At 36.1% G+C, this 26,585-nt stretch overlaps 2 protein-coding genes across 2 annotated transcripts; one reads left to right on the plus strand and one right to left on the minus strand.

The window, feature by feature from the left end:
- Nucleotides 1-2,704: 2,704 nt before the first annotated feature.
- On the plus strand, nt 2,705-17,129 carry LOC145914275 (carbohydrate sulfotransferase 11-like). The gene is made up of 6 exons (XM_083002080.1): nt 2,705-2,731; nt 11,356-11,621; nt 12,377-12,534; nt 12,741-12,993; nt 15,250-15,421; nt 16,485-17,129. Coding segments are annotated over exons 1-6 (1,035 nt in total). The 5' UTR covers nt 2,705-2,729; the 3' UTR covers nt 16,669-17,129.
- A 175-nt stretch (nt 17,130-17,304) lies between these two features.
- Nucleotides 17,305-23,754, minus strand: LOC145914273 (uncharacterized). Its single transcript, XM_083002078.1, has 12 exons — nt 23,615-23,754; nt 22,492-22,702; nt 22,155-22,261; nt 21,462-21,534; nt 20,026-20,158; nt 19,738-19,903; nt 19,441-19,609; nt 18,981-19,075; nt 18,830-18,901; nt 18,610-18,765; nt 18,185-18,347; nt 17,305-17,809 (listed from the first exon to the last, which is right to left on the minus strand). Exons 1-12 carry the CDS (start codon nt 23,714-23,716, stop codon nt 17,685-17,687), a joined length of 1,572 nt encoding a protein of 523 aa, XP_082858204.1. The 5' UTR covers nt 23,717-23,754; the 3' UTR covers nt 17,305-17,684.
- Between the last annotated feature and the right edge of the window lie 2,831 nt (nt 23,755-26,585).

Consider the following 26,585-nt stretch of genomic DNA (forward strand, 5'->3'; position numbering starts at 1 on the left):
CAAATTTTATCACGTTTAACTCTGGTCGTTCTGAATCAGAAAAAAATAGTCTTATTTGTTAGTTGAAATGAAGCAAAACTTTGCATAAAACTAGTAAAGCATACTTGAATATGAGCATTTGAGAGTCAATTCGTTTTGTTGTGCATTGCTTTACCAATGAACATGCTTTTGCATAGATCGCTTTGGACTTTAAACAAGTTGTACCAAGTTTACAAGTGGGACTTTGAAATGTTTGCTTATGATAAATCTGAACCATAGAAAAGATTCCCAAAACAGTAATGTATGCAATTCAATTAATAACATCTTTAGCTTAATTTACACATGCGAAAATAATATATTTTATTTTGTTATTTATTTTGTATGTATTGTTATATTGTGTTTTATAGCAGAGTTATGACCATTGTTCTTAACAACACAGATAGAGTTGTCAGAAAAAACAAACAAAAAGTGTTAGATTATCACGTTGTCATCATTGCTGCAATACGTACGGCTCTTCTGGCAATAATTTATCATATTAAAGTTTCGGCCAACATCATCATATTCTGATAAAGGCTGCTGCATTGTGGCTGAAAGGTTGATGTAATAAAATTATTGCCAGAAGAGCCGTATTGCAGCAATATAACATGCCTGGCAGCATCAGTAGTAATTTATGTTGTCATTAGTTTGCTGATTTGTTGAACTTTACTTCGGATTTTGAAACGGTGCGCTAAGACTGATAAAACTCAAACTCAAACTAAGACTGAGATTATGTTATATCTTTCTCTGTACTGGTTTCAAGTTTGATTTGAAATATATGGCGATTGATTGTGCTTCATTTCAGCCCATTAAATCGCTTTGGCACCTTATCGTTTACGAGGTTTCTTTCACCTGCTTTCAAACAGGTTGTTGAAATTCAGGCGGTGGTTAATAGCGATACTCTGTATGTAAGACAATACAGACACAGGAAGCCAATATAATAATAATGACGTTATTTTGTTTCGCATCAAGGCCAATGTACGCAACAACATCCACCAGGTTTTTGCGCATTTATTTTTGTCTCAGTTGGTTTGCTACGATAACTTATTTATTTGGGTAATCCCGAATTAAGCACTAAATATATATATATATTTTTTTCGGTCACAAAAACTTATATTCTCATCCGTTTTACCAGTGTGGAATTTTAAAGGTAAATTGCCCCCACTCAAAATTTTCGCCAAACGTTATCGCGTGCCACCTGGAAAGGGTTAACGCAGTGCTTTTCAACCTTTTTACAGACTGTCCGCCCTTTTGTTTGCGGCACGAAAGTTTTATCCGCACAATGTGGCCTAACGCATTAAATGGTTGTGTTTTTTAATTACTCCAGAACGTCAATTACTGATACTAACAGTCAGGTTAAACAACAGAATACACAGAATATTTTGGGTAAAGAACATTACCATCAATAAGAGCTAACCCGTACTGTCTGCTCCAATATCACAAAGGAAATTTCAGTAACGCAGGAGTGTTTCATATATTTCTTTTCAAGAAATTAATTCTGGAGAAATTATAGCAATCAGTTTTCTTTGGCTGAAATTTTAAAACAAACCGCTCTACAGAGTGAGTTGAAATCAAGCCCAACATGTAGGCTCCAACCCAAAAGTTTTGTGAAGCCCAAACCATGTCCGGAAAAGATTTATTCAACCATAAGCCCGAACTTGACTCGAGCACCCAGGCACGACATAGGCCTAAAACTCCTAAACACTCGGTACAAAAACGCATCATCTGTTGTCGAAAAGTTCAGAAATAAAGTACGACCCGGATTATGATTTTGTGCGTTCTGCGGCATGAAGGCGTCAATACGATCGGCCTTTATAATAGTTAGATCTCCCAGGTTGGTTAATGCAAAATTATATGCGCTCATTAGTCACATAACTATATTACATCACATTATCCAAATGCCGTCAATAACGATTCCAAACGCTTGAGAAGCGGTGACGCACTCAACAAAATTTTGTGACGATGTGGTCAAAAAATGGTTGCCTGGGGCGTGTGGTTTCATACTAGGCTCCAACGATTTTGGTTTTGCTGATGTTGGAAGTGTCTAGTGGTGTTAAGAGTTAGGTCTACGAATGGCGTTTGTGCTGGTGGTCTGCGTAGTAACATTTGCAAGGAGGCATAAATGTTATCAGCCGTTTGCAAAAATGCAATAAAACTAAATATGGTAGACATGCAACGCAGCACGCAGCTGTTAATGCTGGAAAGGGTGTAGTTTTGAAATGTACGACCAATTATTTTTGATATAAATCTTCTGCCGAAAGTTGTGGATATTACTCGTCATGTGGCTACTGGCTTAATTTCGAAACCAAGTTGTATTTGAAGGAAGGATTATTAAAATCCTAATCTGCAAGAACCAGCATGTGCAAAAACAAAAAACCTAAACAAACCAAAATAAAGAAAGAATTTTCGAGTATTAACTTTTATATGAAACCAACACAAATTTTATCACGTTTAACTCTGGTCGTTCTGAATCAGAAAAAAATAGTCTTATTTGTTAGTTGAAATGAAGCAAAACTTTGCATAAAACTAGTAAAGCATACTTGAATATGAGCATTTGAGAGTCAATTCGTTTTGTTGTGCATTGCTTTACCAATGAACATGATTTTGCATAGATCGCTTTGGACTTTAAATAAGTTGTACCAAGTTTACAAGTGGGACTTTGAAATGTTTGGTTATGATAAATCTGAACCATAGAAAAGATTCCCAAAACAGTAATGTATGCAATTCAATTAATAACATCTTTAGCTTAATTTACACATGCGAAAACAATATATTTTATTTTGTTATTTATTTTGTATGTATTGTTATATTGTGTTTTATAGCAGAGTTATGACCATTGTTCTTAACAACACAGATAGTGTTGTCACAAAAACAAATAAAAAGTGTTAGATTATCATGTTGTCATCATTGCTGCAATACGTACGGCTCTTCTGGCAATAATTTATCATATTAAAGTTTCGGGCAACATCATCATATTCTGATAAAGGCTGCTGCATTGTGGCTGAAAGGTTGATATAATAAAATTATTGCCAGAAGAGCCGTATTGCAGCAATAAAACATGCCTGGCAGCATCAGTAGTAATTTATGTTGTCATTAGTTTGATGATTTGTTGAACTTTACTTCGGATTTGGAAAAGGTGCCCTAAGACTGAGAAAACTCGAGGTTATGTTATATCTTTCTCTGTACTGGTTTCAAGTTTGATTTGAAATATATGGCGATTGATTGTGCTTCATTTCAGCCCATTAAATCGCTTTGGCATATTATCGTTTACGACTGGTGTTTTCGCTTGCTTTCAAACAGGTTGTTAATATTCAGGAGGTGGTTCATAGCGATACTCTGTATGTAAGACAATACAGACACAGGAAGCCAATATAATAATAATGACGTTATGTTGTTTCGCATCAAGGCCAATGTACGCAATAACATTCACCAGGTTTTTGCGCATTTATGTTTGAGTCGGTTGGTTTGCTACGATAACTTATTTATTTGGGTAATCCCGAACTACATAAGTAAAAACTTCGGACATGGTTTAATATTACTAATGTATTTTTGCAAACTGCATGGCCAAAATCAAACAAAATAATACACAGTACGCCTATCACCTACCCTTGACCATAGCTTGATAGTTGCGATGCAACGCACAAGACCAGAGGTTGGGAGCCCACAGCTGTAAAACCGCATGTGAATCTTTCTCCATTCTGGCTCAATGGAGCGGAAAGTTTAATTTAGGAAAAACAATGATGTGAATAAAAATAAAGATTTAAAAGTTTCTGCACGCATTGTAAGTGTTTAAATCAGTGATTCAACATCAATAAAGTGTCAACATAATCCTTTACATAAAATGTTGGGACGTGTTTCTTAACCCTTGTGCCACTGATAAATATTTTAAGTTGTTAGTTTTCTTGAGTATAGTAAACTTTACGACGCTTTGTAGTCGAACATGCGACCAAGGTCTTTCTGCTTGGTTTTAACAGCATTGTTTGTTTATTATTTAAAATGAAAGCTAGGTAGAGGCCCAAAAAATAAGTTTGAAATTGCAATGAAGGTAACACAAACTGAATTTCCCAAAATAAAACTTTTTATGCGAGAACCTGCAGGTATGCGGGTTTTGACTCGATTAATCATTGACTGATAAATACAGCATAGGTTAGGGTTGGATTCTATCTTGATAATATTTCAGTGAATTACGACATAAAAGCTTGAATAAGAGCTTGTTCATTGTGCAATTTTAAGCAAATAGCTAGATATGGTGCACAAAAATTGAGAATCTACAAAAAGTCTACCGAAAAGTTACCTTTTGTGTGAGCAGGTAACTTGAAATCAAGGTTTGAACTCAATGTGGGTTTGTTGCTGTTTTTATCACTTTCTATACTTTGTATGATTTCTTATGCAGTTGTTATTTGTCATCGTTCTGCTTTCTGCAACTTGCAGATGTTAAATAGCATTGCACGCTCGGGTTTAAAAATTAAATAAATTGAACTTCACATGCAGAACGTTAAGTATATACAGCTTGCGATACACATGTTATAGTACAACAAAAATATGCACCCTTATGCCGCCAGGCTCAACTACATCTCAAAAACTAAAAAACGTCGTTTTTTGCAATGTACGCAGTCTTTTGATGTATTTGGTGGATTGCTTGTTCAAAAATGAACAACAAATAGCCCATCAGACACCAGAACGTTGTTGTAACAAATTGTGCTGTATGATGAAGATCTGACCTTTACGTTTTTGAGTTTTTTGTTACTGGTTCAAACTTTGGCTGGGCATAAAATCAGAAATCACATGATATAAAGTTTAAGTGATTTCTGTCTTGTATATTTTGTTTATTTCCCAAAGTCAAATCAAATCATGTGCATACGCTAATGAACAATGCACAAAATAAATGGAATATCACGGGCAACGATAAAACCATTAAGGTTATCAATACAAACACCCATAAACACCCAGTGCCGCCACGTACGCAATGTCCCTTGACAAACATTAACCTGCTGTACATTAGATAGTTACTAAAGGGCAAGTTGTCTCACCCACGACATTGAATTAATTGAGCGATGTGTGTTTACTGTGGTAAGAACAGCCAGCAGGTAAACACAGGCCCACGTAAGTATTGTCAGAAATGTAAAATCGGTATACACAATACATTGTATACAACATCAAAAATATGAACATTGAGGCGAGGTGATGGGAGTGATATTTTGTTGGTGACTGATGACATCCGAGTGTGCGCCTTATACTGTATCTAGTAATGCAATATACAGTTTGAAAGCCGTCTGCCACAGAAGATAAAAAAAGCTGCTTTCAACGGTATTCTGCCTTGACGCAGAAATCTCTTTTTCTCCCCTCCCAAGTATTTGTACTGAGTACAAAAATACGAGATTGTGTGGAATGTGAAAATCGTGAGAACCGCAGTTGATGACAAAAAGCCTTCAAGTGATTTGATACCGCGGAATAAAGTTATTATACAATATTAAATTTCGCACTTAAAGATCGCTTGAATTTTCCATGTTATACATATACTTATGGTTTGCTACCTGGCCGTGTCCCGGTGTATCTGTATTTTCCAGAATTTATAGTGGCATCATATATCGTCTGGGAAGTATTGTGTTTGCATTTCTGCAACGCTAAGTGCTAAAGCACTTCGCAAACATTATAAACACTGAGAACAGAGGGGGCTTCAAGGCCTTTTTAGTAATTGACATAACCTTTTGGGTCAATGTGATAAATACTGTTTAGCATTTTTAAGTGGTATACGAATCCCGTTTCCAAGAGACATCAAAATATACTTTAACAAATTAAACATGCGTAAAAATCATGTTGCCAAACCTAAACGTCGTAAAGAAAAGCCTAAGTTACAAAAATATGCAGGATTTAAAAAATGGCGATGAAAATATTACTATTAACAAACATTCAGCCCGAAATTCTGTATAAATGACATTCCAGTGTTGACACGAAGCAAATATAAAATTGTTTTCAAAGGCAAGCGATTCTAAGTTTATGCGCGAGACAGAAACGCAATTGACAATTGGTATGCGAAGCGTGTTATTAACGTTCAACGAAACGTGGATCGAGAGTCAACAACTTTGGATAACAATGAATTTTGGGCGACGACAACGCGCACGTCGCCCAACTTCAATGTATAATTTCCGATTCTGTGCACATTTGTAAATTGAGATGCCGATTGTAATCATCAGCACAAGAGTTAGCGTGTGGTTTCATGCTAGGCTCCAACGATTTTGGTTTTGCTGATGTTGGAAGTTTCTGGTGGTGTTAACAGTTAGGTCTACGAATGGCGTTTGTGCTGGTGGTCTGCGTAGTAACATTTAATGAAAAATGATGGCTCTGCAAGGAGGGAAAAATCGTTATTAGCCATTTGCAAAAATGCAATAAAACTGAATGTGGTAGGCATGCAACGCAGCACGCAGCTGTTAATGCTAGAAAGGGTGCAGTTTTGACATATATGACCAATTATTTTTGATATAAATCTTTTGCCGAAAGTTGTGGATATTACTCGTCATGTAGCTACTGGCTTAATTTCAAAACCAAGTTGTATTTGAAGGAAGGATTATTAAAAACCTAATCTGCAAGAACCACCATATGCAAAATTAAAAAACCTAAACAAACCAAACCAAAAGAAAGAATTATCTTTTATATCAAACCAAATTTTATTACGTTTAACTCTGGTCGTTCTGACTCGGAAAAAAATTAGTCTTATTTGTCAGTTTAAATGAAGCAAAACTTTGAATAAAACTAGTAAAGCATACTTGAATATGAGCATTTGAGAATCAGGCCGTTTTGTTGTGCATTGCTTTACCAATGAATATGCTTTTGCATAGATCGCTTTGAACATGAGCGAGGAAATTTAAAATGAAGATGTCAACACATTCTTCATTTCCCTGCACAATGACACAGTACCCGAATTTCTGTGTAAATGACATTCCAGTGTTGACACGAAGCAAATATAAAATCGTTGTCAAAGGCAAGCGATTGGGAGTTGCAATGCAGCACGCAGCTGTTAACACTAGAAAGGATGCAGTTTTGACATATAGGCTATTTGTCATGTAGCTACTGCGGCTTGAAAGTTTGAAGGAAGGATTATTAAAATCCCATTTTGCAAGAATCACCATATGCTTCACCTGTTAGTATGTATACATTTAAAAAAATATTGTGTGTAGCTTAGCAACCCAGTAGAAAATTAAATCTCATACGGGCACATGAAGATGGTTAGTCATCACTGAAACTTCGTAAGGTTCACAGGAACATTACATGTGCTATGACAAAACTCCTAGAAATATAGAACATATGTTCTGTTCACTGCTGGTGTTCCTTGAAGCTGTCGTAACAATATCAGATTTGTTGCTTTAAAACACTGGGAACAGTTATGATGGAATCTGTAATGTGTGCAACTGTTTTGAGCTTCGTTTTAACTGTATTTAATGTGGAGATTTTTGAGTCAAATACACAGGAAGACAGCTTTTCGTAGTTTCCACAACATGTAGTATTTGAGCACCGGAACGTTGCAAAGAATATTGTTAAATTAGCTTGAACAACATGACGAGGGTCGCACGTTCCAGCAGACTGAAATATATTTAGTTCAGTTCTCACAGTTCTCAAGGTTTATGTGGCATTTGGTTGCATGAAGCAACACCGCACACACACAAATATCGGCTTTTACTCGTACCAAAATAATTGTGGAACGTGCAAATAAAATTCTGAAATGCCGCTCATGCTGTAAAAACTTTGGGAATCCTTACTTTATATAATACCACTATTAAGCTAGACAATTTTTTTAGGTAACCAAATATGAAAAAGTCGTTAACTAGAAATTTATCGGGCAATTGTCATCCGCTCCATGCTACTCATACGCACAAAGAGATTTTCATATCCGAACTAATGCGGATCCAACAGGTTAAAAAGCACTTCTTTAAACTATGGTGTAAATATACAGTATTACGCCCGTGTAATGTATGACATGTATATCCTTTCCATATGACGTAGGAATATACCTTGCGGTAGGAAACCAGCATCAAGTAAACCTTTTAAAGGCATATTGGGCCACCTGGTGTCAGGTAATTCGACGGTTTGTTCCATGGTTGTTTGTGTCAAATCACAAAATAGAACATGCTAACGAAACTTTCGCAGATGAAGGGTGTTACCGAGCAAAAATGTCTCAATGGCTCTTGTGCAGATAATTATTATTATTTTGTTGCTATTAGACCAGTGCCTATTAGCAAGATTGTTTTTCATTACCTGTTACTTATGGATGAATGTTGACAGATAATTTAGTCCAGATTATTTTTGTCAGCCACACAATCCCGCAGCCGCAGTATATTTATTCAAAATGAATCTAATATCGAATATGTCAAATGACGTTATAAATGAACCACTCTGTGAAACATGCTTATATATAACTTACATTAGTAGTTACAGCCGGTCAATGTGTGTTTCAGCACAATCCCACAGCAGATCTTTGCTCAGTTCCAGTCAAGGTTTTTCTTATAGCACAGTATAGTGGGCAGCAGATAGTGTGCGAATAAGTAAACGAACCTAAGAATGAGAGAGGTGGTGTTGTTGGCACTAAGAGTGATGTATCTTGAATGTGTGTCTCATGCGGATGGTTTTATAAATAGATATAAAGTTTGAAGCAATACACCAAGGAAAAATCTATACTAACCTTTCAATAACAAGAGTTTGCTACCTGTATGTGTCTTGTGATTTTAGCATTGTGTGGAAGGTACGTGAATTTTTACCATCAATTAAAGGTGTGTGATCTACTTGATATGTAGCACAATCTTCTGGTAATACTTTTAATGCCGTTTAATTTATGGGCGTTTCTATTCCATAAAAATAATCTTGTTGGTTTGTGCAGTTGTGAACATAGCGCGGCCAAACTCAAACAAAATTATACACAGTACGAAAACCAACTAGGTTCCTATGACAAAAGAGCCCACAGATGCAATTTAAAAGTTTCGTTGGACCTACCTGAACGTATTGTGAGTGTTTAAATCAGTAATTCAACCTCAATAAAGCGTCTACCGCATGATCGTTTACGCAAAGTGTCTGGAGAAGTGTTTCTCAACTGTTGAGTCACTGAAATATATCTTTAGTTGTTATTGGTCATCGTATTGCTTTCTGCAACTTGCAAATGTTAAATAAAATTGTACGCTCAGGTTGAAAAATTAAATCAAATTCATCTCAACATAAAAAACATAAAGTATACAGCATGCTGTACATTTGTTTGTGCAAAAGAAACATGCACCCTAAGGCCGCCAGGCACAATTACCTCTCACAACCGAGAAAATTTTGCAATGTACGCAGTCTTCTGGTATATTTAGTAGATTGCTTGGTCAAAGATGAACAACAAATAGCCCATATGACACCAGAACGTTGTTGCAACGAATTGTGTTGTATGTTGAAGATCTGACCTCAAGTTTTTGAGTTTTTTTCTTGCTGGTTCAAACTTTGGCTGGGAATAAAATCATAAGTTTAATGACACCGATAATATCATAAAAATTGTCAAAACAAGCACCCATAAAAACCTGGTGCCTTCATGGGCGCAATTTTCGTTGACAAACATTAACCTACTGTATATTAGATAGTTACTAAAGGGGCAAGATGTCTCATCCACGATATATAATAAGCGATGTGTGTTTACAGTGGTAAGTACAGCCAGCAGGTAAACACAGGCCCACTTAAGTATTGTCAGTCGTTTTGGACAAACGAAATGAAATGTAAAATCCGTGTACCTAAAACATACGTATAGAACATAAAAAATATAAACATTGAGTCGAGGTGGTCGGAGTGATATTTCGTTGATAACTGATGACATCCGAGTGTGTGTGACCTTACTGTAGTAATGCCACAGACACATTACATTAGCAGCCCAACGCTCCGTGAAATCCGCCTGCCACAGAAGATAAAAAGCTGCTTTCAACGGTCTTCTGCTTTGACGCCGAAATCTCTTTTTCTCCCCTCCCAAGTATTTGTACTGAGTACAAAAATACGAGATTGTGTGGAATGTGAAAATCGTGAGAATCGCAGTTGATGACAAAAAAACCTCAAGTGATTTGATACCGCGGAATAAAATTATGATACAATAATATAAATTTCAGTTAATGATCGCTTGAATTTTCCATGTTATACATATACTTATGGTTTGCTACCTGGCCGGGTCCCGGTGTATCTGTATTTTCCAGAAATTATTGTGGCATCATATATCGTCTGGAAGTATTGTGTTTGCATTTCTGCAACGCTTAGTGCTAAAGCACTTCGCAAACAACATAAACACTGAGTACAGAGGGGGCCTCTATGCCTCTTTTTACATAATGTAAACTTTAGGGTCAATGTGATCAATACTGTTTAGCACTTTCAAGTGGTATACGAATCCCATTTCAAAGAGACGTCAAAATCTTCTTTAACAAATTAAACATGCGTAAAAATCATGTTGCCAAACCTGCAACACGAACAATAAACGTCGTGAAGAAAAGCCTAAGTTACAAATATATACAGGAATTAAAAAACAGCGATGAAAATATGACTATTAACAAACATTCATCCCGAATTTCTGTATAAATGACATTCCAGTGTTGACACGTTTATGCGCGAGACAGAAACGCAATTGACAATTGGTATGCGAAGCGTGTTATTAACGTTCAACGAAGCGTGGATCGAGAGTCAGCAACTTTGGATAACAATGAATATTGGGCGACGACAAAGCGCACGTTGCCCAACTTCAATGTATAATTTCCGATTCTGCGCACATTTGTCAATTGAGATGCCGATTGTAATCATCAGCACAAGAGTTAGTAGATGTAAATTATTGGTTCAGAATACATTTTGCAAGATTTTTGAAAGGGAGTTAATATCATTTATTAAATGTTTGTGATCTACATGAGTTTTTGCCTGATAATGTGAAAATTAACTTGTGTTTTTCTAATCAACAATAAAAGTGTATTGTGCCATTTTTGGAGGTTTAATTATGTCAAAAATTAAACAATAAAATATTGTTAGTGGTTAAATATCAGACATAAGAATACAATTTGTCTCTATGATTTAGTTTTTCTAAATGTTGAGCTCGGTCCCCAGCAGAAAAGGTTTTTTACGCAATAAAACTTTTTTGTGACTGGTACGGCTAATACAATTGTCTGTTTTATGTGTAGCACAAACTTTTGTTAATACTTTTATTGTCGTTTTATCTAGTGGGCGTTCCTATTTAATAAAAATAATCTTGTTGGTTTGCGCAGTTGTGAACTTAGTGATCCATTGCCGTTCTGAATATGGACTAATGCATATTAAGAATATTTTCAAATGCTGCAATAACAAAAAGCAAATATTTTGCAGGATTGCATTTTCAATTGACAAGATGTGTAAAATGAAAAAAAAGAACGTGATCAAAATAAGCTTTGCCTTTGTTGTGGCATTGCTGTTCTATGAAATCAATAGTCTCAAAAAAATTTACTCTGAGAAACGAAAAAATCGGCTGCCTCTTAAAAAGGAGAATGGATATTTTTCAACTGCTCGAGAAATTGATAACGCATTTGTGAAGAAAATAGAAAAAAGAATGAAACAAAGACGAGAAACTTTGCAGAAAACCTGCAAGAAGATGGGTAAGTGGTGCCAGTTTTAAAACAAAAATAGGCATCCACCCAATAGGGGGAAGTTGCTCTTTACCGATGCCCACATGTGGTAAGTAGTTTGTGATTATCGTTTCTTTTTGGGAAAAGGTGGTTAATTAGTTGAGGCGATAATACAACTGAATAAATGTGCAATAAAAGCCATAATAATTGGGAGCTGCAGACAGGGCGTAGAAACTGTTTCGACCTGTAAGGTCTCATCAGTTTTGCTGTTGCCTGCGGCACACTGCGCTAGCTTTAACACTAGCTGACACACAGGTTTTCACTTTGTGGTACCTTTCGGTCAACGTCGATCCGTTGGGTACCCTATACCAGGTACCAAACAACAGAGACGAACCACCATGGAGCGCACTATCACCAAACGAACTGCTACCGATATAACTATGCGAAACAGTGTGTACACCCTGTCTGCAGCTCTCAATTATTATGCCCTTTTTTGCACAAAATTGAATAAGGTTTACCCGAGCCGGTAGCACCATCGGTTATAAACCAGTTCGTTTGGCCATAGTTCGCTTCACGGTGGTTCGTGTCTGTTGTATTGGCATCCAACGGATCGACGTTGACCGAAAGGTACCACAAAGTGGAAATCTGTGTCCCACCTAGTGTTAAAGCTAGCGTGGTGTACCACAGGCAACAGCTGCACTGATGAGACCTTACATGTCGAAACAGTGTGTACAACGGAATAACATTCATAACTATGCGACACAACAAATTTGTTTGTGATACAGGTCTCGGGTCATCTGCTGAAAAACACAAGGTGGAGCTAATAACTTCAGAAAAATACAAACTTGTTTACTGTCCAGTTGCCAAGACCGGTTGCTCAAACATGAAGCGGGTTATGTTGGGTCTAAATGGATTTGGAAACAAAACAGAAAACATATTTCCAGTGAGGTCTATTTATACGCAATGTTTTGTTTCGAATACGAATTTTCCCGTTTACATGCAAACAATCTTGCTTTCAAACAACTTGGAAAAAGTTGTTTTATTTTTCTATCAGACTGTTTGAAAATTTATTATGAGAGATATGTAAAAAAGACGAAGAAACCTCTGAGATAATTTGTAAAATTTACATTAGCAAAACTCTATTGACAGAAAAATGTGGTTGGTCAAACAAACCTCCTTCATCAAACTGTTGCACAAAACTTTACAATCAGAAGTAATGGCTTCCCAGAATTTGTGGAAAAGCAAAACTACACTCGTTTCATTGTAGTAAGACATCCATTTGAACGTGCATTGTCAGCTTACAAAAACAAACTTACCAAGCAATGGAATGCCAAGGTACCTCAATTTGAAAAGAGGGCCAGACTTATACGTGAAAAATATGGCTCAGAAGATCGAAGAAATGGTAAGAACGATTATTTTTTTAATCTGTTTAGCAATGGTTTCAGGCAAAAATTGCACTATCACACAACTTACAAACTATATCGTAATATAATCATTTGCGGGGAAAATCCTGTGCAAAAGTTTTACTGCAGTGCCACATAAAAAATTTACATTTGTTTTTCAAAAAATTTGTACGTTTTTCAAAATCATTCTTATATGGAACACAACTCACGGGTTTTCTCAAAATTCTGAGTATAAAGAGACTGGTCTATATTGCTATTAACACTGTCATGTTTTAAAAGAAGACAATTCGGCAAAAACTTATGCCATCATCAGTTTCAATGATGCGATTTGTGCGGCTCCATCATTATAAGGAGCTGGCCAGACCAACGTCACAGAAAAGGCTCGCGCGGGTGGTGACGTCATTTTGCTATCGGCCACACACCACTATAAGAGGCGGAAAATGCGCAGTAAGCGACGCAAAACGCAAAATACACAATAAACGGCATAAAACGCAACAAACACATTACACATTAAATAAAAATAGTGGTGCAGAAGTGCCGCCACATTGAGTTGTGGTTGTTGCTGTTGTATGGACAGCGACTCCATCAGCGGGAGACGGTACCTGTCTCTCGCCAGCGCAAGGATTTGTGGCTCACTAAAGTTAACCTTGTGAGTCGGGTGGTCAAGTAGGTGTTTGCACACCTCCGATTTTGGGGATCGTTTGTGCTCAGCGATCCGCGTGTACAAGTTTCGAGATGTTTGTCCGATGTAGGTTTGTCCACATGAACAGGAAAGCTTGTACACCACGGTCGAGAGGTACAGGGTCTTCTGGCGATCTTTTAATGGGAACTGCTGCGCAAGTTTGCATGGTTCATGCACGAAACGCAAGACAGTTTTCTTGTTGGTGCAGCGGTCGACAAACCGTGATAGTTCCCTATACGAATTCGGTGATTAATAGGGCCTAGGTATGGTAACCTCATCACACAGAACTTGGTGCTTTCTTGTGTGGGTTTTATGGTGTCCACCTGATATTGTTTGCGTAGCACCGAACGTACACAGTTCGCTATGAACTTATGAGTGGATACCCATTTTCATTAGCAGGTTTTTTTATGTACTCGAATTCTTCGTGCATGATTTTGTACGTGCTGCTGATCCTGTAGGCACGGTGAAGGAGTGAGCGCACAAGGTTGACCTTGTAGTGCCGTGGCACAAAGATGAACCATTTGCTATATGGCTTCATGTAATTAGTTGTGGTAATCGAATCTCCCGCTCGTTCGACGAGGACGTCGAGAAACGAAATCCGTTGCTTACATTCAACGTTTTTTGTGAACTTGATGTTACGATGAATGTTATTAATGTTCGAATAGAAAGCGTCCACGGAACGTTCATTGCGTACCGCAACAAACAGGTCGTCCACGTAACCACACAGAACTAGGGGGCGATAGTGTGTGGATGTGGCCTTAAGTGCCTCGTCTATGATGTGGTTCATCGGGATGTCTGCCAGTAGTGGGGCAATGGGAGACCCCATCTACTTGAGTGTAAATGTTTCCATTGAACTGGAAGCTGGTGCTCTTCGCTGCCCATTGGAGCAGTTTCTTTAGCCTGGATTTGTTGAGGTCTTGTATTCCACTTATGCTGTCTTTGCTGACCAGGGACAGGATGAGGTTGATGGTAAAGTCCACTGGAATATTAGTAAAAAGACTCGACACATCTAGTGTGGCCCAGGTGGAATTCACTGGCAGCGTTTTAATTCTATCAATGAATTCGAAGGTGTCCTTCACGGTGTTTGGGACTTCCCGTAGACGCGCGAGATTCGCAGATGACCACTTTGCGCATTTGTAGTTAAAACTGCCGATTGGGTTCAAGATTGGTCGAAGGGGAATGCAGGCTTTATGCATTTTTGGAAGGCCATAGCGTCGGCGCATTTCCGCCTCTTAGTGGTGTGTGGCCGATAGCAAAATGACGTCACCACCCGCGCGAGCCTTATCTGTGACGTCGGTCAGGTCAGCTCCTCATAATGATGGAGCTACACCAATCGCGTCAGTCAAACTGATGATGGCATAAGTTTTTGCCGAAACGTCTTCTTTTAGACATGACAGTGTTAATTGCAATATAGGCCAGTCTCTTTATACTTATTCTCATATATTTTAAAAAGCAAATATATAATCGGCATTTTACCGTATGGTCTAAAATGAGAAACTTTTGTAGGAGATGCTTTAAAAGCGATACTTTGAGAAATTAAAATATAACTATGAACCTTCTGTTATATTTTCAGCTACTGGAGAGATTCCAACATTCACTGAATTCATTGATTATGTTTACGATGCGAACAATACAAATATTAACGGAGAGGATAACCATTGGAACAGTGTGCGGGTGATTTGCCATCCCTGTCAAAATGATTTTGACGTCATAGCCAAGATAGAAACTATCGAGGAAGACTTAAAGTAAGCGTTTGATAAAGGATTTAGACTAGGGCTGTGCCAACCTTATATGAACCTTATACGATATAGCGGCTAAGTTTTTCCCATGATCAATAACCGCAGTACACCGCTACTAACGCCACGAGAAGTGGTGTAGACGTTTTCGCAATTGGTTAACCACCACGAACGTACAACATATGACAAAATATCCTTTCACTTGTAGCGAAATCTCGGTCTTCTATCATCATATCATATTTATGGGCACACTAAAGTAAGTCTATTCGTGGCACTGGTTTGCGTAACTAAAACATTTAAGTGTATTTGAAAACAAAAGAACTTAAGTCCTGTGTTGTTTAACATTATATTTGATCAAGCTGAAGACACTATTACGTCATATCAAATAAAGTATAGCTGTTTTTCCAAGTACTTGCGGTAGCGACCAGTGTTTCTGTAACATCAAACTTCAACTGTCTGCAGAAATCAAATGTCTGTAATTATTTTGTCGTGTGACAGCAAAATAACCGTTGGTCAAGCAAACATACTTGCGCGCGTGATATGAACGACCAACTAATGAGGAGGTCATACTTACACACGAATATATTCGGGTTCGCATAAACCAGAATGTTTGTCCATTTGGCACATTCGTAGTTTAGACCAGTGCTGGTTTCTAACATTGCGTTTTTGGAACCCCTAGGGGTCCTTCGGACTATAAAGCAGTGGTTTTTACCCGAGAGAGCACATGAAAGAACCACTGATATAAGGGGGCTTTTAATAAGCAACCGCTGATGTTTTCTTGTAAAATATTTGTGTTATGTTCGCTCTTTCAGTTACACACTTTTTGTTGTTTTTATCAAAAAACAATCTTTGGTTACGGATCCGGCTTCCACCATACATATTTTTTGTATAAAAACAGCACTTCGCTGATGCAATAGATCAAAATTGTGATTTGTTGCAGTCACATTGACTTTGTGGGGCGATTGAAGTCAAAATTAGCACGTTAGAGTGTTCAACCGAACCACAACACACCTGACAATTGGTGATACAAAGTCTTGATCGATTAATTATACCCATTTTACTTTATCCATAGGTACCTTCTAATACTCCTTGGTGCTCCAATCGATCTCGGAATGCCCAGGGGTTATTCTAAAACCGGCAAAAGCAAGACAAACATCTACACAGATCCAAGTTTTGAAAATATACGCAAGGAACAATTGAACAAATTATTCGATGTTTTCAAGCTTGACTTCGAAATGTTTGGTTATCAAATGTAGGCAATGTAAAAGTACGAAGTTTGGAAGGAAACAGATTGTTGTAATGTGCATTGGAAATTTTTGAATTTCTTGTCACATAGTACTTTGCGGTAAATAATGTACAAAACATGAGGAAGATACATGTAGTGAGACAACAGCATAAAGGTTTCACATTGCTCTCTTCATCTTTTTTCATCACTTCATTATCTGTTTCTTCCCAAAAATATTGACGCTTGTTATCAAAAGTAGAGAAAACCGTGATGGTTAGAAAAGAAATCCAACGTTAAAAAAACGATTTTCGAACCTTTTCTAGTCTGTAGTAACTTTTCCTATTGTTTTGGCACACTATCAAAACTGTTGCAGTAAACTTTAACTTACCTGAAGCAGTAACAACTTAACATTTATGTTGAATTATTGCAGGCTCTAAAATTTAGATTTTCTCAAACTAAGACCACTTTTGCTTCAAAGACTGCAAATTTGTTATATTGATTTTAACCTTGAATTGGGATTGTTTTTGTGGAACACGTAGAAACGTACATATCATTTCGCGCGTCCGTTATATAGAACAGTGGTTTTTAACCAGTGGGGAATTTTCCACCAGTGGAAAATCATAGGTTTGTGGGTGGGTAATTACATTAGTCGGCACCGAAATATACAAAAGTAGTTGAAAATAAATATTATGTTCTGTATTCATTGTGTGTCCTACACTTATTGGCAATAGGTCACCCAAAGCGGTCAGAAAAGTTTTTTTAATAAAGTATTTCGAATAAAGAAAACATGTAATAATTAATTCTTAGTCAAAAAAGTTAAAAACAAGTGGGAAATAAGGATTTCGCTTAAACTGAAAGTGGCTTCCTCAGGTTAAGCCTTGTTGGATAACAGGCGAAACGTCGGTTAATAAAGTTACGTTTTTATTGTGCCAGAAGAACAAACTATTCAATTACAATATGCCTGGCAGCAACAGAAACATTACAGAAGATTATAGTTTGATTATACTTGACAAAAAACTACTGGAATATAATTTGGGTTCGCGGAAATCAAAGTTTTGCGAGTTTTTCTTTTTCTCTCAATTCTCTTCGCAAAATTTTTCCACTTGCACTCTTCCGTATGACGTCACAAAAGACGATGCCACCACGAAGGTATTTGTATGAAGAAACACGACCTACATGAAAATTTATTTTCAGAAGTACAAAAATATTCACAAAACTAACTTTTTAATCTTTTTCATGTATTGAAAGAATTCATTATATATGAAGTCGTGAAGCTTACATTTTTCAGGATCCTCTTATTCTGCTACCAAATATTTTTCGTTGCATGCATTTAGCTAACTACAGTGTGTTTGGATAGCTTTGGCAGGGAACATAAATCGGAATCATAAATTACAATTAAAAATATCAATAATTTACAATTCTGGTTATTTTTTTTCCACCTTGCGATTCAAGATTCCAGAAATCTTAGTTTACAAGATGTACAGAAATGTAAACCCTAAACATGTTTAAAAATCGTTTGAAAACCTCAAAACTGCACAATTTCAAACCTTTCATAAACTGATGAATGTTTTCAGCAGTCACAGACTTGTCGCTGACAACCAGGAATGCTTTAGGGACTTCCCCACTTTCTGGATGTGGAACTCCAATTACTGCCACATCTGTGATGCATGGGTGGCTTAATAATAATTCTTCCAGTTCAGCAGGAGCAACCTAACAAAAATGTCATTACATTTAAACGATTTGAAGTAACAGACTAGTTACTGTACCAGGATAGAATTTAAAATACATTTAAATCACACAATATGTAGTGTACAGTCCAAGTAAGGAATAAATTAGTTCCTATGGTTTTATTAGGAGATTTGTTTTACCATTGCCAAGTATATTATTTATATAATATTCATGCATTGCTCTGACCTGGGAAATTATGATTTACAGTCAAAATTATATTTGTCAAAAGTTTTACAATTACCACCTGAAATCCTTTAACTTTTATTAGCTCCTTCAGTCTATCCACAATAAAAACATGTCCATATTTATCAAAGTAACCAATATCTCCTGTATGAAACCACCCGTTCACATCTATACAATTCCTTGTGGCTTCGGGATTCTTGTAATATCCTTTCATTACCTTCAATATAAAACATGGGTAGCAGTTCAAATAACACAAGAGAAAATGATAAACATCACAGTACTTGGGGTCCTTTGACACAAATTTCACCACATTCATCACACTGTAGATCTTTTCCTGAATACGTAGATACAACCTGTAAAGAAATATGAAATTGAAATTCCCAAAAGCTCATGATAATAACAGTATAAGTATATTATGATACAATTACTTGCTTTGGCTGAAGTATTTTGAGCAACTTTTCCAATTGATCGAAGTGGGGCTTGTTCATCAATTGTAGTTAAAGGAGCAGCCTCAGTCATTCCCCATGCTATAGAGAAGTGTAGGTTATACATGTTATTGCACACTAGGGGGGAAATGTTTTCTGTGTCTAAGTTTATTGTCATATATTCAGTAAGTTAATAAAATATGGCAGTACCAACATTTAACATTTCATTCCGCAATCGACCTTTTTCTAATGCCACTTCACGTTTGCAAAATTACAATATAAAATAACCTTGAGTCAAACGCATTTATTTTATATTGTAATTTTGCAATTAAAATAGGACTGATAACAATTTACCTGGTCACAGTGCTGAAGGTTAAAATAAAGAAATTTGATTTATTACATTAGTCAAAAAATTGTTAAAAAAAAAATTAAAACTTGCATAAAAATAAGTCATGCAAAACTGATACCTTGAACTACTTTGACATTAAATTTTTTCATTACATCCAAACCCACATCACCAGGAAGTGGGGCAGCAGAACAAATAATATGTTTGAAAGTTGATGTGTCATATTTTGATATCAGTGGACTGTTGCGAAGAGCAAGCATCATTGGCGGGACTGCACACAACCTGGTAACCTGTATAGTATTGAACTCAATATACACATAAGATTTTCTGGATGACATTACAATTAGATAGTGGTGTAATAATTTTTTGGATTAGCTACGATCATTAATTTATATTTTTAGCTGGGATTTTCCCTCACCTTGTAATCTTGGACACTCTGCAAAAATGATTCAACAGAAAATCTTCTTTGTAAAACAACTTTAACACCTAAAATCAAGTTTGAGAATATCAGTGATGTACCAAACATGTGAAATAAAGGAAGCACCAGGTAGAAGCAATCTCTCTTGGACATAAAAAATGATGTTCTGAAAAAAAATAGGCCAATCAAACTAAATTCAAAATAATTAGTAGATATTGATCACAAAACAAACTTCTATTGGAATATTGGATCACCAAGCAAATTTAATTAATATTAAAATTGTTTTACCCTGTCAAGCATGTGAGAACAACCATATTGTAATGTGTTAACATAACTCCCTTAGGAAGTCCAGTTGTTCCACTGGAGTAAGGTAAATAACATGGTGATTCCTTTGTATCAATGTGCAGATCAAACGGAAAGTCTGAAAATTAAATAACATCAACATATATCATGTGTTCTTCATGAGAAATGCAACAATTTTTTGAAGAGCATTTACATCACAAACTAAAAATTTAGGGCTTTGTCACTGCTAATCACATTCATCATAACATTTGTTAAAATTGTTTTTCATTTATCCTCAGAATTTAATGTAATCAAAACAGTTATATTGAACACAACAAAAACTTTTAAGGACAAGTTTGGCAGAAATTTGGGTCTGGGAACTTTTGTGATAAATACTGCACTGTTACACTGCGATCTTATATTAAAATGCGTTAATCAAATAGGATTTTTCATCGATCAAAAACAATATTGTTAGGACCCGGCTTGAGGCTGATAGGTGTGTATACACATTAGTTGTATTATTCTTTTAACACCTTTTTTGGTGCGCTAGGATTCTTGTTTGAGCAATGCAAACAGTGCATTTTAATTCAAACCACCTAGGCCAGTGTTTCTTAACCTTTTTGGGATCACGAATCCCTAAAACATTCTTTGAAAAGCTATGGACCCCTTTGCAAGAAACACATTGCAAATGTCAAAATTAGGTTTTAATCAACATAGTGATGGTCGAAACACAAGCATGCACGTACAATAGTTGAACCCAGAGCAAAACTTTTTTCAATAATAATTTTAGTTTTTTAGCCAAATTCAGAGACCCGGTTTCACTGTCTGGTCTGGGATTTTCGGAATAATTGTGTTTCGTTTCATGGACCCCTTAATACATCTTCTCGGACCCCAGGTTAAGAACCCCTGACCTAGACATAGCATGTTGGAGCTGTAAGTTGGGCCTAATTTGTTGAGTTGGTTTTGGACTGAATTTTTAAAAAATCATAATTTATGACATGAAGATGCAGGTCCAAATGTAGACTGTATGTACTGCATTTGTGTCATAATTACACTTTCTTTACTAACATGAATATGCTTTACAAACATGAATATGTCATGATGCTAGTCACTTTATTTCTTATAACTGTTTAAAACAATAAAATTAACACTCTGTCGCGATAAATTTACATTTTGACCTACTTCTGGTTTCAATTTTTTTAACTGTGATATAGGTTTAAGCAATCACTGCAACCATTGGAAACTAACAATTATCAACAATTTATAAGCTAAAGAATGAATATATAAAATAATCAACAAGTATTTAGTTTGTTTAGAATCTTTTTCAAACACCAACACTAACGTTTCAAAATACTATAAAATTTGTATTGCTGTATAAAAATTTAGCATAAAAAAATTTTAATATTCCATTTATTCTTCAAAAAACTTCATGCAATTTGTACCTCTTCTCTCAGCTTCTGAGATAATATTGTAAACTGATTTACAAAAATTGTGATTCTCAGCTGTAAAAATGTGCTGCAACAAAAGTCAAAAAAAAATTTAATAACATTTATTTTGTTCTCCAAGAAATCATGTGTAGTCTTCTATCTATAGCAGTGGTTCTTAACCAGGGGGGCATCAATCAATTCTCATGGGGGGCGCAAGCTCTATACCAAAACTTCATTTTTTGTAGTGACTTTAATGTCCTATGCTGTCTGTTATATTTTTCTTACAGTTTCGGAACAAAAATCTTTTACTTGAAATAAAAAATCCGCCTGTGCAGTTAAGTTACTCTTACGTCACAAAGAAACCATTGCGTCACAAAATACCTTTTGTGATGATTCATCTGTTTCATCACAAACCGTTTATTGGTCCCGTAATTTTTTAGTTTAAATAAGCAAGCTTAAATTGATACGTATTACGTTTTTATCGTGTTGCAGTGTTTAGGTAGTTAGCTTATTTACATAGACAAAAACACAATTGCTTTTGGTATGAAACCTACTTACAGTTTGGGGGGGCGTAAGGCACCAGTCCATTACTAAAAGGAGGCGTGATAGAAAAAAGGTTAAGAACCACTGATCTATAGCATAACAACTTGGAACGTTTACTTTAAGTTTTGTTTCACATCGCTGTCAAACATAATTTGACAATGCTACCTTCAAGCTTTTGACCTGTTTGGCAACTTTAGTCATTGCTTCCACCTTATCACATTCCACAAAAACAACAGAAGGTTGTGAGTCCATAAATTGCTTTGTGATTTCTTCTGTATACAATACAAAAAAAATAATTTGCACTGAGGATTTTTTCTGAAATTGTTAATTTGGGGGACACTACACAGATATCAGTAATGTAACATATTTTCATGCGGATTATCGGTAAATTTTTGCAAAAATGTATGGAGTTTATACCATTTTTGCCATTCTGGATTGCCATTGACCAAAATTTAAAAAAAAATTATTCACATTAACCATATAGGATGTAATATGTTATTACCTGCAGTGTAATTGGGATTGCATGTAGTAAGCATGGCACCACATGCAATGGCAGCAACAACAACTATTGGATATTCTGGACGATTGCCAAGAGCCACAGCAATAACATCACCTTTCTTAACTCCCAGATTTGCCAGACCTCCAGCACATCGAAGGATGCTCTCATACACATCTTTGCCAGTATATGTTTTTCCGTTGTTGTCGGCGTCAATCTAAAATAATTGGCAATGAAATTATACTAAACACAAATCAGAGAAAGTAAATGAAAACAAACTTTGTTTACAGGAGGTATTTTCCAAACGAATTGCGGGATTGTGGAAACGGGAAATTACCGAAAGGGATTTTATTTGCACAAAAATTAAACAAACAATTAATAGCATTGAGCATAAATTGACAATAATTGTTAGAGTGACAATGGTCAGAAAACACTTCTTCGTAATGTTGCCTAACACAACGCACATATCTTGGGCAACATTAATCTTGAAAATTGGGAACATTTGTGAGGAATATCAAATATGTACGCCTGTAGGCTACATCTCAAAGTGACTTCGCATAAAACTACATTACTCAATCTCATCAAAAAAATAAAAATTTTAGTGCAAGGATAAACTTGTAGTTTTGCCATAATGTAAAAAGCGCGGTCCTGGGTTGTCCGCAACAGTTTATTTCAAAGCAGCGCAGGGACTGCGATGGATTTTAAAATATTTGGGAGGAGATAAAGACTGTTTGTTACGTCATACGTGCAACATTAATTGTGATTAACATGCAATAGATTAAGATGCAGTTCAGTAAGAAACATCCAGCAGTTGTTATAACGTCATGGCTTCATGAATGAACGGTTATAAAACAGAAAGAAACATTACGATACAATTATAAAACAACGCAACAATTATCTGAAAATGTCGCAGACCGAATTAACTATTCGGAATCACTCAAAAGTCAGTTTGTTAAGAAACGCAACTTATCACGCATTCGGTTTAAAGTGGGTTTCACTGCATAATGATCTTCAGTGCAAATACACTGATTTCAAATGGGTGCCTAATAGCTAGTCCACAGTTTGGCACCCAAACGTCACGAAAGGAGCGTCAACTCTCTTGGCACGACAGGCATTTAATAAGACTTACCATTAATATATCATCCCAGTGCTTTTGAAGGTTACCTAATACATATTCGCTAAACTTAACATCAGGTAATGCAACAAACGGATGGGAAGATCGTAGTATCATTTTGATATTTACTGTTTAATAAAGCCTGCTTCTGGTGCTTAAAGTACATATGACACGGTCATGGCAACTTTGCGTAAAACTAAAGGTACGTCTACAACAAACATACATCCAAAGTTTTTCGGTTCTAAATCTACTAAAAAATGGAAAAAAATGCACAAAAAGTAGAGGCGACCAAAAATCGTAAACCTTTTTCGCTGTGGTGAAATTGACATCACACAAGGCGTCAAAAAAATGCATTGTTTACATAGGAGAAGGCGCTTTATAATGCAGATATCAAAGAATAGTTTCAAACACAGGAGAATCCAGAGTTTGCGTTTCCTCAAAGGTCAGGACAAGGTTTAAAAACTCGCAAAAATATGTCACTGAAAATGTACGTTTCTTTGCTCAGTGACATTACATGACGTTATATTGGGTGTCATGTTATAACTTTAACCTCACCTTGGTGCTGACTTTAATTTGATGATTCCAACATTTCTACTTACGACGATATTGCGAAAAATACATTATTGGTTGTTTGTGGCGAATTAAATAAATCATTTATGACGCGAACTCGTAGGCAACTACTGTCGGACAAAAAGTGGTAAAAAAGTGGCCATGACAGAATAACAGTGATATGTTGCATAATTAGCTAATTTGGTCGTTTTTTCTCGGGGGTCTTTGCCAGCCTCAAAATTTAATTTTTCTGCTTCTATCTTTTGCTGTTAGTGGACACAAAGACAATGCTAAATTTACGGTTTGTCTCTGTCGTGTTTTCAAAAGTACATGTATCACGTTAGCAGTCATAAATGCTGTAACAACAAGAACACCCTGCCCCAGTAACTGTTTTATTATTACACAACCAAGAATAAGACATAATTAGGTCGAAACAGTTGCCGAAACAGTCTGTCTGCAGCTCAAATTAACATCAAAATCCATTTGTTGCACTTGTTCACGTCCATTGTTTAATACAATACTATACCAAACCAGTTTTACAATGTTTTCCATTCCTATGCATAAGGCTTGCTGCCAGCACTAGCACGACCAAAGCGCCCTCTATGACGTCACTCAACAATAAGTCTCACTTTCGCACGATTTCGTCGCAGCGGTAAAAAATGCGATTTTGATTTTTCCGTGTCACATGCACTTTATGGCAACAACTCAATAACCTAGTTTCATATCTTACACACACTGCCATTATTCTAAATAAACTCGTAGCCCGGGGCGAAACAAGTCGTGTAAGTCTATTTGGAGATTATGGAGAGAGATGGTTTATGTCGTAAGGCTGGAATAGATCATGAATTTTTTGGAAAGGATTATGGTAATCGTTTTTCTTTAAATAATAAATTCACGGTTTTACGTATATAGGTCTATTACCAACTAGTTTCAATTTTTCGAAACGCGGAAATTTTGTGATGTATTATTTTGGTTATCTTTAACAGTAGTTAACAACGATTGATGTGATAAATTGCTCGATGAATTGCAGAAGGCGAACATATTGTCCACTTTCATTTTTCATGGTGTATTCTGGCCAACGAGAAACCATGGCCTATAAGTTTGTCCTCCTATGTGTTTGGCGTGTCACTTTTGAAACCGTCAATATGTTATGAATCACAGTGTACTGTGATGATATATCACACTACAACATGACCAGAAATTATTATGCTCATTACTTAATTGGTTGGAAGCGCTAAACCACACAAATGAATTCTTTCCTATTTCCTTCTTTAGAGCATGATTTTTTGCTACTGATTGTCGAAACAAATAATCAAGTAGGCAAGGACAAACAACAGTAATATATAGACCTAATAAAGTCGATCGATAACTTTCAACGATCTTCAAAAGATAACATGGAATGTACAACATACATCAACAGATGTAAAATGTTATCGCTGTCTACCTAGAATTGATATTCCAGAAAAAAATCCCTATGTACACATCAAGCACATCAGTACATAGAGATTGAAACATATTTTATTGTTACGATAATTTTCCCGTTCTCATGGATAAATTTTCGTGATGAAGTTTATCTGCAGAACAAAGGTATGTTAAGGTATTCTAATTTACACATTAGGCAAATGAATTTCGCCATTATTTTAGACTAACATTTCGAAAAAACTTTTACCATACATTGCTAACATGTTCTTAATTTTTTCGCAAATTGTTTCTCTCATCTTCATTCATGTCCGCCACCTCCTCCAGTGACATAAATTCTGAAAAAATACAACACAAAAAATTGCAAAATAATATTATCTGGATGGGAAGAGAAGAATGTACACATAAAGTTGTTGCAAACTCATTGGTTGTGCTGAAAACTGTGTTCGCCGAAGCGCGCAACACATAAATTGCTTATTGTACATAAACGACATGAAATAAAAACTGTCGCTTTGTGGCATTAGTTGCTTTGGTACTTGCCTTAAACTGTTTTTGTTTACGAAGCGGTGGAATCGAGTGGACTAATTAATGAAGGCTTCAGCAGATCGTACTTTAACGCTTTCAACTTTTTACTACCTCGTTACCACAAATATAGATAAACTTTAATCTTGTAATATTGTGGTACTTTTTGAAGTAGAAATTACTTTCTTACCATCACTCCCTGGTCTCTGATCCGCTGATCGTCTACGTCTTTTTAGCCACCCTTTGGTTAAATTGATGGAGAAGAGCATCAAGAAAGCAAGCATAACGACAAAACAAACTTTATTCATTTTATGTCAGTTATTGTTAAAAATTAACTGGAAGAAAAAAAATAAATGAAAAAAAAACATTGTGTATGCAGAACAACAAACTAATTTGGATCAGTTTGAACCAAGGTCCTGCAACGTATGTCGCAATACGCGATAGTAGTGTTTAGTTTAGGCATAGAGTTCTTGGTGTACCTCACTTTAGAGTTTAT

Source organism: Ascidia mentula, chromosome 9 (genome assembly GCF_947561715.1).
Source record: "Ascidia mentula chromosome 9, kaAscMent1.1, whole genome shotgun sequence".
Classification (NCBI taxonomy): domain Eukaryota; kingdom Metazoa; phylum Chordata; class Ascidiacea; order Phlebobranchia; family Ascidiidae; genus Ascidia; species Ascidia mentula.